This window comes from Lissotriton vulgaris, chromosome 1_1 (assembly GCF_964263255.1).
Source record: "Lissotriton vulgaris chromosome 1_1, aLisVul1.2, whole genome shotgun sequence".
NCBI classification, from domain to species: Eukaryota; Metazoa; Chordata; class Amphibia; order Caudata; family Salamandridae; genus Lissotriton; species Lissotriton vulgaris.
In genome coordinates, this window is record NC_141685.1 from 2065842338 (window position 1) to 2065855194 (window position 12857).

At 42.4% G+C, this 12857-nt stretch overlaps 1 protein-coding gene across 1 annotated transcript in view; it reads left to right on the forward strand.

Moving 5' to 3' along the window:
- PLCZ1 (phospholipase C zeta 1) overlaps positions 1-12857 on the forward strand; it is a 665761-nt gene that overhangs the window by 493320 nt on the left and 159584 nt on the right. The window contains exon 8 of the mRNA XM_086933607.1: positions 2295-2467. Within this exon, the coding sequence (XP_086789733.1) occupies positions 2295-2467 (173 nt within the window). The remainder of the gene's footprint in view (positions 1-2294; positions 2468-12857) is intronic.

Here is a 12857-nt window from a genome sequence, read left to right on the forward strand (position 1 = left end):
AAAAGAAAAAGAATAGGGTCTACCTTATCACCACAGTGTACCATGCGAATAGTGAGAAAAGAGTGATCACAGAGCTGGTAAAGATGTACAAATAAAAATTATCATGCTGTGCATATTAAGAGGACATGAATGAAGTTCCTTATATGTGTGTATATATTCCCACAGTACTCATTTACATCTCCACCCTTCAAAAAATATAACTATCTAATTTACCGCCACACCCACAATGGCAACCCATTCTTCCAGTTCTAGCAGCTACACTTTATCTTTGTAATCCGTTAATTTTTTTTTGAGTTGAAATTGTTTATTAGCATTTACTAAATATAATAAAGTAAGTGACCTTGACAAACACAGGCTGAGAAAACCTCTTTTTAGAGAACAAGTCGAATCACCAGATAACTTTTTCCAAAACAATATGTTTATGTGGAAACAGTACATGTTTATTTTAAAGCATGACAGAGAGGTAAGAAGGGGAAAGGGGTGTGTATACAGCATGGGAGGAAGCATGGATGGAGAAGGGAAACATGTTAAAAAAGTTAGTAAATTGGGAGAGCAAGAAGAGGTTTATAAAAAATGGTATAGAATAAGTGGGTGTAAGGGCCTTGTAAAAAGTAAAATGAGAGTAAAACAGAGAAGGGAATAAAGGGTTTGAAACAATGGAGTAAAGTGGGAGTGGAAGTAAGGGGTTTGGAAAAGGACTAAAGTGGGAAAAAGGCGTTTGAAAAATCAGAGTAAAGCATAAGGGGCTAAGGAGTTTGATAAATCAAGTAAAGCAGGAGGGGTAGTAGGGCTTTGTAAAATAAAAAGTAAGTAAAGCAGGGGGGGATTAAATGGGAGTAAGGCATGAAAGTAAGTGAAGTGCTAGGAAAAAAGGGAGTAAAACCAGAGAGGAAGCACATAGTTTGAAAAGGGGATTGGTAGAAGGGGTATGCAAAACAAGCAAGTAAAGTGGGAGAGCAAGTAAGCAATTTGAAAAAAGGAGTACAGCGGGAAGGGGAGTAAGAAATGTGTAAAAATAAAAGGTAGTAAAACTCGAGAGGGAGTAAGTGGTTTCTATAAATAGTAAAGCGTGAATATGAAGTTTGTTAAAAAGAAAATAAAGTGGGAAGAGGAGTAAGAGGTATGTGAAAATTGAGTTCAGTTAATAAGGGAGTAAAGGACTTGTACAAAATCATTAAAGAAAAATAGGATGTAAGGGGGTTGTCAAAAAAGAACTAGTTTAAAGTGGGAGTGTTATCAAGGACACGGAAGGCATTGAAGAGGGTCTTGAAGGAAAAAAAAAACAGCAGAAGCAGACAGTAGATGTCAACTACTGTTTGCGCTTTCAGAAACAGTTTGTGGTGGCGCTCCTTTCAAGTGTCTTTTCCAGGCTACTCTTCAGTCACAGCTTTTGTGTAGGTGTTCATCACTGTCTGGTAATAGTACTCCACCAGTAGATGTTCTGCAATGGATTGATCTGTTTTAGATGAGTGCTTGTAAATTGTCTTTCCTGTTGATTGCTAACTGCATTTTAAATCTGCGGGCAACGCCTATCAGCTATTATGATCTTTTGTACAGTGGTGCTATAAACAGCATTTATTAGCAAAAGGTTGATTTCTTGCCTACTAAATAGAGAAATTAAGTTCCCACCTATATAAACACAAAAAATAAAAATGATATAGGAAAGGGGGAATAAAAACACACCATTGTAGACTAGAGATGTCTCCCAGGGGACAACACAATGGACAGAATGTAAGAAATGAATTGAGTTGGCAACTGAGAGCAGTTTATGCCAACTTTGACCATTCTCCAGGAATAGTCAGCGTAGGGGGGAGAGAGCTCAAAAGGAGCTTTCTTTAAGCAGTTGAATATTTAACCCTTTCGCTGTGGCGGCTATTCCGCCGCAGCGCTAACGGGCGGGGCAGCCGCGCAGCGGCCGCATGCTGGTGGCAGAACCGCTCCGTCACCAGCCGCGGTTGAGCAGTGCTGGTGACGGAGCGGTTCCGTCATGACCCGCCTCGCTCAATAAAATGGCCGCGCAGGCACGAAATCAGCGCCGCGCAGGCGCGGCGGCCGGGCCATGACGGAACTGCTCCGTCATCAGCACAGCCCAACCGTAGCTGATGACGGAGCGGTTCCGTCATCAGCAGGGAAGCGGTTAATTGAACAGTTTTTATCATCATCATCTATTGATGTTTTTCACTGTGTCCTCACTCGTCTGTCCCTCACAGTCTTGCTCTTTATCCCCCTGCAAACTCTTTCCACAATATTTTGCTACAACTTAAATGCTGCATGTGCCGTTTTTTTTCTTCCAGTTTGTCTGAACTTTCAGACCGATGGCCTCGCAATGGATCTCCAAAGAGGAAAATTCAAGAGTAACGGCAACTGCGGCTACCTCCTAAAGCCAGAGGCACTGAGGGATCCTGACGCTAAATTTAACCCAAATGCTCCACCTCAGGACTTCGATCCAATTATCCTTTCGATAATGGTATGTAACATTCTCGGAAGGAAGCATGCTGCAGATAGCTTTTTTGATTTTCAAACAATGGCACTGTCGTTTTCAGTGGGACTGATTTTGGGTGGAATACTCCAGCATAATTTTTTTCAAGAAGATGGGGTAAATGGCTAATGTAATAAGCAATATATAGCAAGGAATAATTATTCACTACCTCAGCAGCCTCACCAAAAAGGTAGGGGGCACCCACTATCAATATGGCTTATAAAACGGTATGTTCTTAGCCATGACAAATTGACAAGATTTGCCTGTCATGCTAATGCTGGAGCTTCTCTCTTTGTGATATCGTAGCCCAAGCATCTTTCCATTTATTATATCTATCATATATATTTATATGATTGTGATTATATAATGCATTTCTATTTGTTTTGATCTTTTGATCGTGTACTAGTCTGTCGAACAAACCAATAACATGATTTGGCTGATTTCTTTTGCCATTTCTAGTTTTTCCCATATGTGTATAAATGCGCTATTCTAATGTTCAAGTGCAATACAGGATATGGATTCAGAATTAAAATTACTTTCCCTTCCTAGTGATGGCTTGCATGACTGCACCTTTGACATGACAGACTGACGTGTCAAGGAATTCCACCAGCAGAGACTAGTGCCATAATGGTCCCTACGTTATTTGGGATATTTAGAAAGTTAATAAATCTTTCACAACACACAAGAGAGTGATCAAAACATGTGCGTGGTCAGTCACCAAATTTAACATACTCAAATGTTTTATACATAGCCAAATTTATATTGGTTTCACTTGCTATATCTACCTGGCTTCCGAGAAAGTGAAAGTTTAAATTGTTATTGTTGGATAAGAAGGGATAGAAAGTGGAATTATTGATCATAATGATGCATTGACTACTATTTGCAAAAACCCTGAGAGGTCTTACTCTGAAGTAGTGAATTTAGCAGTGTCCGAATTGGACATATATGAATCCTGACGAAGCTTAGTCAGATGCATGCGTCTGTCTGTGCCAGTGTCTCTCTAGGATGGGCAGGAATGATGCACAATTGCCACTTCTGAGCATGGCTGATGTACAGATTACAGATTCCAACCCTGGGCCCTGATTTAGATGCAAATTCAACATAGGGCCTAATAACAATTAGTGTCATAAAGCCTCCAAACGTAGGTCGGTGGCCTTCCAAGTCTCATCGCGGTTTCAATTTTGACAGCCACATTATTATGCAGGTGGTCGAAAGTAAAACCAGCCAGTCATTCTGGGTGGATTCGACTTGCTCATTGAGCCCACTGACCAATTCAATTCAATTCAAGCAAGCTTTATCCGACAATTGTCATAAAAGCACAATACATACATTTAGTCATTAAAAATTCGTACGACTTGCCTAAATGAAAATCTATAACATTATTCAGTAAGAAACTACATAATTTAAAATTTAAAACTGCAGATGCCATAATTACATGATAAATATTATACAAAAACAGAGTAAGAAGCCATATTTTTCCAAATCAACTACTGATCATTTTGCTCCTTAGAGTCCAAGACCACCCTAGAAACTTTCCCACTGATATATAAACAAGAGGAATGGTACTCGCGCAGATAATTCTAACTGCTACCATACCACTCCTGGTGCCTGATAGCTTACACATGGGTCACAACCATACCCTGCGCTGGGCAGAGTATGCAGGGCACCCAAATAATATGTGAGTAACTGATTCCATGGGTGCCGGACAACAGGGACAAATGGCCTTTCCGCTTTGGGACCACCTCGATGTAAATGCTCTAGTTGGCAAGCTTCCAATTCTAAGCTGAAAATAGAGCTTTCTATCAAGTGGCTTAGTTATGTCATCCCAATATGCTTCTAGGCCAATCACATCTTTGAAATCTAAAAAAGTCCCTGTGAGCGAAAGTGGGGCACTTGTCCTCAAAGTCTTAGGTGCTACCATCTCCCAATATTTGTCCTTTAGAACCCTCCTAGATGGAGAGCTAGCATTAATAGGATCCTCCCATAGCGCTTGCATTCCTAGTTCTCCAAGAATGCCCCTAATACCAGATAACCATTTGATTTTACGAAAGGAGTTACAATTAATAATATCCATAAGGCCTGCAGCATATGTTTTTAATTCAGGAGTTGTCCACAGGCGCCTTTAGTATAATACCGGGGGCAAATTAGCAATAAAATTAATTGGTCTCATTCCTAAATCATAGAAGAGGGGACACATGGGAGTACTCTGGGGTAAATTAATAAGATTGCCTAGGAATTTGTTCTCAGATACAGACATTTTTTTTAAATTCTCAAATCCCCAGATCTCAACGTCATAGAGGGCTGAGCTAACCAACTTTGCGTCATAGACTCGGAGGACTGGAGCAATTGGCTTGGTAAGGGATTTTGCATGCTCAGAGCACAGGGCTCCAGCCAGTTAGCGATGTTTAAGCATTGCCAGCTCAGTCTGCTGATTCCAATGCAAATCGTGTTGAATATTTACACCCAGATAACTAAATGCCCTCACTTGTTCAAGCTTGTTAAAAAGCTTTCCCTTAAAAGTTTTATGCAGATTAAAAGTCATGAATTTAGATTTTAGCACATTTACTTCAAGGCCTCGTGTGGTACAGAATTCTTTAAAGATGACTAGTGCTTTCTGCAATCCACTTGGGGTCTTTGAAATAATTAGGGCGTCAACTGCAAACATTAAAATAGGTACTTTCAACCCAGCTAAAATTGGGGCGTCAATATTGGCTGTGATCATTAGTTTGGCTACGTCATTAATATACAGAGAAAACAATGTGGGAGCTAGGACGCAGCCCTGGTGTACCCCTCTCTCTACTGGAAACTGGCTAGTAATGTTTCCAGGGGAACCCCACCTAATCTGTGCATAATTGTGCTCGTGGAGTCTCATGATTAATTTTAGAAGGGCACAAGGCATTCCCAAGTCGTATAACAGCAACCACAATGTGGGGCGTGGAACAAGAACAAAGGCTGCCCTTAAATCAATAAAGGCAGCATATAAGCTACCCTTTTCTAGTTGCACTGTCTTCCAGTGAAGCATTGCAAAGTGTAATACTTGGTCAACAATGCTAGTGCAAGCCCTAAATCCTGCCTGGAGGTGCGATAGGATGTTCTGCTCTCGCTCCCAATCCTGTATTTTATTCAGGATCACTCTACCTAAAATCTTTTGCATTGAGTCTATCAGACTGATCGGGCGGTAGTTACCAGAGAGTGACTTATCCCACTTTTTGTAAACTGGTATTATTTCCGCGCCGTTCCATGAGTCCGGGATAGGCCCTCCTTTAGCCACTGCATTTGCTAATAGCAGTATATACCTGCCCCAAGAATTGTTGTCATGCAAAAAAGTGTCTGCTGGGACACCGTCTGTACCCAATACCCTGCCAGCAACCACGGATTCCAGTGCAAGATTTACGTCCCCGATGTTAAATGCCTCTTCCAAGAAGGGTTTGTAGGTAGGTTAGTCCCTTATACCTGGTTCCTGACTTTTTGCGTATTGGGGTTTAAAGTAAGCCACCCATTCATCCTGAGCAACCCAGTTTTGTGGTTTTTCTGGTTGCCCACCACACCCCCACTTGATTATACCCCAGAAACACTTAGAATTTTCAAGGGCACTAGCTTCCTTGCGCTCTTGCCACCTTTTTTCATCCCAGGCACGTTTTGATTTATACATTGCATTTTTATAGTCTGTCCTTGCACGACGTAAAGCACTAGTAGGCCCTAGCGTTATAGCCTGCCCCAAAGCATAACGTGCTTGTCTGCATTTTTTGTTATACCAGCATAGCGAATTATTGGGCGGTACCTTGTTTGTCTTGTATGGTCTAACGAACAGGCCTTTTAGCTGCTGAAAAAACGATTCATGAGTCCTGGTTAAAAGACTCTAGATCTGGGCCACTACTAGGGATAATCCCCATCTCATTAATTGCATGCGCTAACTTGCTGGAAATAAAATCTATATTCTCCTGGTTATCTACCATTTGCGCCCACTTCAAGTGGCGCATGTCATTTGTGAGACCTATGCTTGAGGGGGGACAGTTCGTTGAATCCACTTGCAGGTTTGGTCAGCATCCAGTAGGATACAAACATACACAGGGGTTATGATCGCTCACCAAGTGGTCTACAATAATCATATCCTCTAGATGATTCCACAACCCAAGGCTCACAAGGATATAATCTATTCTACTTTGGCACAAACCACTTCTATAGGTGCTTGCCCCTATCCTATCCTGTGCAGTCCTACCATTAGCTGCCCTAAGACTTTTGTTTAAACAGATTGAATTAATGTAGATTACCACCTCAGTCCATCTATTTATTGGCGCAAGTTCTAGTTTTGGAACGCCCCCTTGTATGTCTTCTTCCTCTGAAAGATTCCAATCACTACTTGACAACGGCTCAAATGTCGCATTAAAATCACCAGCAACGATTATATGTGATAGTGTGGAATACCTCTCTAGGAGTTCTTCTAGGGCAGGTATGGTCTCAGATTTCTTGCCCCCCGTGCTCCTAGTGTATACATTATAAATATCCACATGTTTAATCTGCCTTTGTTTGAGGCTTACAATATGAATGCCCCTATGGTTAGATGGTAGTATCTTCACACTAATTTCTAGGTCCTGTTTAATCCAAATAGTCAATCCCGCTGAGGGACGCCCTTCTGCGCCCTTCTCTGTGGGTATATTAAAATTTAAATACCCTGCAAAAAATTGAGGTTCGAGAAGCCATGTTTCCTGGAATATGCAAATGTTATATAAATTAATAAAAGTAGCCCATTCCGGGATTAATACTTTTGAGTTCAATCCTGCAATGTTCCAAGAAAGGATTGAACCTGGCCTGTCTAAAGTGTCAAAGAAGTTAGGGATCTCATTCACGTTTGAACCTCTTATACAGTTTGTTAACCTGGGGAATGGAAAACCTTCCAGTAACCGTGGGATTACTAAGGTGCTGGTGGTGGTTGAATCGGGGTCTACGTGCTGACTGTGGCTTTCGGCTATCTTTCCCCTGGGATGGTTCAAATTGGTCACTTGGCCCCACTAGTCAGTCATTACGCTCAAGGCCCGAACAGCCCTTACCTTTCTCTGTTGCCCATTTTGTCGATCTATCGGGCCAATGTTGGCAGGGGGGATCTAAGTTCTATAGTAGAGTAATCTGGGGAACAACTTCTAAACTCCAGTAAAACTAGGTTTTCAGACATAGCCGCCTGCTTAAGTGTCAATTCGAGACAATCAGTTGTGTCCCCTCGATGTGTAAGCCTGTGTGCCTAATAATATCTTCTCTGATCACTGAGCGACAGCCCCTGGTGTGCCTAATCTAGTGAATAGCCTTGTTTATTAAGGAATCTGTAGATTCCGTGTCCTTTCCTGGGCCCAGTTTCGGGACATTCACCATGTAAACTTTGGGTACACTAGGCAATTTAGCAACACTCTGATAATCTCTCCTTTTTATCGTGGCAAGCTTGCTATTAGCTTGCTTAGGTGTAATAAGATTAATGCTAGTCCTGTCACTTACTTGGTGCCCGCCACTCCTTTCTCTAGGCAATATTTTCCCTGGACCGGCAACTTTTTGGTTTGTATCTTTTAAGGTATAAGCATTCTGTGACCTCTTTCTACCTTTGACCACTTCACTATACGGGGCAGCAGCTTTGGGCAGGTCAATATCCCTACACATATCAGGCGCAGTACGTTGCACTGTCGCATTTTCCTGGACTTTCGGTTTACCACTCAATTGATTATTTACTAAGCAGGTTGGACAGTGGCCTCTGTCCGGTAATCTACTGCTCACAATAGAGGTGAGATTATCGATCTTAATTCTCATGCACTCAACCACTTTACATAGTAATTGAACCATTGAGGTCAGGTCAGTTCTACCATCCTCAGTGCATACAGGAAAATCAGGCAAACCACCCAATAATAGCTCTTTGCCACCCCGGGGAGCATCAGATTCACATACACTAAGTGGAGGTAATTTGTGGTCTTTCACAGGAATACGACTCTCTGCGTTAGCTAAAGCAAAGAATCTATTTTTACATACATTGATGGGGTCAATCAAGAGGGGACTCACTCACTCCCTCGACGTTTTGTTGGTCTGACCCTTTGTTACGTTTGTCGCCTTTTTTCCTCCCTACAAACATGTCGAGAACCACTAGGCCTTGCTTATTGCCCACCCTTGATGCTATTACTGGACTTTTACACCCCTTTTCTACCGTCGAACTTGCAAGGGGATTAGCTGTAAGTAAGACTCCACATTCCTCAATTAGCTCATCAATGCGATTCATAACGCAGTTTGTCCCCGCATGTGTGGCCAACTTTCTTGTCTTCCTTGATTTTTTCCACTTAGCCAGCACACTTATGCCCTCGCCCCCTCTCTCCGTGCATTTCCTTTTCCCCATGGTGTGGACCACCCCTTTTATTTATATTTTTTTAGGCACCTGAACTTTTGGAGCGTAACAGTATTGGTATTGCTTAAGTTACTTTCAGTTCAGGAGATCAACAAGAGATCAACAGTAGATCAACAGCACCTTGGAGTCGTGGAAAGGAAAGGGGGTGGCCCGGCCCGGCCTCTTCAAGCCACTGACGGGCAAGGATGGGCCCGCCTTTGGCCCGGGCTTCGCCCGCACACGTCCCGTGCTGCGGGGCACCGGCTTCGTTTTTCAACCGCCCTGGCACTGCCTGGGCGCCTGGGCTGGGACTGGGGATGATGGAAGACGTAGTTTTAGCCCCGAGTAGATGCTTCGCCGGCCGTTCCCTTTGCGGCGCTTGAAGACCTGGGGTTTTGGTTCTCTCGCGGCAGATTGGCAGGGGAGGCTTGCCCCTTGCTATGACCAACATGCAATTGCAGGAGTCAATGACAGCACATACCCGTTTTGCTTTTCATCCGCCCTGGTGCTGCCTGATGACAGCAATGGCAGGTGCCTGGGCTTGGACTGGGGCTGCTGGGAGATGTAGTTTAAGCCCCGAGTAGATGCTTCGCTGGTCGTTCCCCTCACAGCGCTTGAAGACCTGGGGTTCTGGTTCTCTTGCAGCAGGTTGGCAGGTGAGGCTTGTCTCTTGCTGTGACCAACATGTAATTGCAGGAGTCAATGACAGCGCGTCCCATTCATAGGCTTCGTCGTAATCCATATGGACAGGGTTTCCGCTATGGGGATTACAATGTTGGTTTCCGACAGGCTTTGCATGATGGGCTTTCCGACATGGAAAGATTGTTGGAAAGCAAAATAGAGTGCCCCTAGCAGGGCCACTTTCATCCTGCGGCCTCCCTGCACCGAGTGGCAGGCATCCTGAGGTAACTATCATGCGGTGCAGGGATGAACAGATTTTCCTATTTGTCTATAGGCATGTTTACGGCCACAGCACAAGCTCTCATTGACAAATGGGAGTATGCGGTTGCATTGCAATCGCGGTATCGGGACCGCCAAACACAAGCCAGTCCGAGACTGCAATAGTCCGCTCGACATCAGAATAAGGCCCATAGTGTTAGCTATTAAAGTGATCTCCTCCAAGACTGATAAAAGCAACTTGTCTGACTGAATAAGACACGAGTCAGACAATTGAAACTAATTTGTTGCAGTACGCTGCTTGTGTGAAAACAGGATAGTGAAAAGATGTGTTCTAGCAAGGGCTCATGCGTGAATGCCATTTTGCAATTTGCAAGTGGCAGTGGTGCTGAAAATAAATTCAGAGTAGGGATTCTACAAATAATTTAACATCACAGAAGTCACAGTAATTGTGAAAAATCCATGTGCCACACAAAGAACACTTGTAGCAAATGTATTCAGCATGAGAGTGGCGAGGACGTAGAATGTAGCTGGTGGTACATTGTGAAGTACACTATTCAAATAGATTAGTAAAGCAAGGTGTGGTAGCGAACTGCCATTTACAGACAACACGTTTTTCATAAAAATGTTCACTAAATTTGAACTGGTATAGAATTTTACAGATAAAGCCATACAGTGCACAAACTATAGAAATCGCTGTCTCCAAGTGTATTGATTTGTTTTGAACACATTAAGGGCCATATGTAGGTAATTTGTGTTTTGCGATTCTCAAATTGCGATTGTTTGGGAATCGCAATTAGGGATTCGCAAAACAAAATGTATGTAGGATTAGTACATTTTTATGCAAATCCCAATTATTCCTTATTAGCGAGTCGCAAATTGAGATTCGCAAATAAGGCATACCTTCTCATTCATTCCTATGGGCTAGAAGGCCCATAGGAATGAATTGGAAGACAGTCTCAATTTAAGATTCTCAATTAGAGAATCTCAAATTGAGAATGTAATTTCAGGGTTGCAAGGGTGTCAATAGGACACCCTGTTGCACCCATGAAATTAACATATGTGCACATGTGACCCACATGGCACTTTGTAAAATGCCAAAAAGTGCATTTATCAAAGAAATCGCAATTTACCAACAACCTGGAGTTGGTGGTATTTTGTGATTCCTTAAGCCACACTTCGCACAACTTGGGTGCTTCCTAAATTGCATTTAAGGAATCGCAATTTGCAATTACTTAAATGCAATCGCAAAATAATGAATCGCAAATTTTGCGATTACATATTTTGCGTGTGGCTTTTTGTGTGCTACATAGCACACTGCACAATGCGATCGTAAATTCTGAAATTCTGCAAATTTCAGCATTTGCAAGCGCAATTAGGCTTCCTACATATGGCCCAAAATTCTTTGTTAGTAGACCCACCATTTCTAACCAAATCAAGAAATGCACCATGATTTTAAAAAGGCTAAAGGGGTCAAAAGTAAATGTATTGTTTTAGGGTTAAGGCAGCACAACATCACTAATATCACCTTTTGCCATCATGTTTCACTCTGTCAAAGTAACCAGTGAGAATACAACATTTGTAATTGAAAATATTTATATTTTAGAAGCAATATTCTTCGTACTTCATTCCTGATCCAGCATTGTGGCGTTGGCCTTCAGCAAATGATAGTTATCCATGTATCTAACATGAAAAGTATGTTAGCGCTATACTATTTGCTACAAATTAGTTTCAATTGTCTGACTCGTGTATTATTCAGTCAGACAAGTTGGTTTTATCAGTCTTGGAGGAGAACACTTTAATAGTTAACACTATGGGCCTAATTCCGATGTCGGGCAGACTATTGCGGTCTCGGACTGACCTGTGTTTGGCTGTCCCGATACCGCGATTACAATGCAACCGCATATTCCCATTTGCCAATGGGAGCTTGTGCTGTGGCCGTAAACACGCCTATAGACAAATAGGAAATTATGTTCATCCCTGTACCGCATGGCAGGTACCTCAGGATGTCTGCCACTCGGTGCAGGGAGGCCGCAGGATGAAAGTGGCCCTGCTAGGGGCACCATATTTTGCTTTCCAACAATCTTTCCATGTCGGAAAGCCCAACATGCAAAGCCTGTCGGAAACCGACAGTGTAATCCCTATGGCGGAAACGCTGTCCATAGGGATTACGACCAGGCCTCCGACTGGTCAGTGGGCTCAATGAGCAAGTCTGAATCCACCAATATGACTGGCTGGTTTCACTTTCGACCAACTGCATAATAATGCAGCAGTCAAAACTGAAACCACATTGAGACTTGGAAGGCCACCGACCGACGTTTGGAGGCTTTATGACTCTAATTGTAATTAGGCCCTATGTTGAATTTGCATCTAAATTAGGGCCCAGGGTTGGAATCTGTAATCTGTAATCTGTACATCAGCCATGCTCAGAAGCGGCAATTGTGTATCATGCCTGCTCATCTTAGCGAGACACCGGCACAGAAAAACGCATGCATCTGACTAAGCTTCATCAGGATTCATATATGTCCAATTCGGACACTGCTAAATTCACTACTTCAAAGTAAGACCTCTGAGGGTTTTTGCAAATAGTAGTCAATGCATCATTATGATCAATAATTCCACTTTCTATCCCTTCTTATCCAACAATAACATTTTAAACTTCCACTTTCATGGAAGCCAGTGAGATATAGCAAGTGAACCCAATATAAATTTGCCTATGTATAAAACATTTGAATATGTTAAATTTGGTGACTGACCACGCACATTTTTTGATTACTATCTTGCGTGTTGTGAAAGAGTTAGTAATTTTCTAAATTTCCCAAATAACGTAGGGACCATATTGGCATTTGTTAAAACAGCTGAAATCCCTTCTGCTGGGTCTTACTTGTCTCTGCTGGTGGAATCCCTTGACACGTCAGTCTGTCATGTCAAAGGTGCAGTCATGCAAGCCATCATTAGGAAGGGAAAGTCATTTTTATTCTGAGCCCATACCCTGTATTGTTCTTGAACATTAGAATAGCGCATTTATACACATATGGGAAAAACTAGAAATGCCAAAAGAAATCAGCCAAATCATGTTATTGGTTTGCTCGACAAACTAGTACAAGATCAAAAGATCAAAACCAAGAG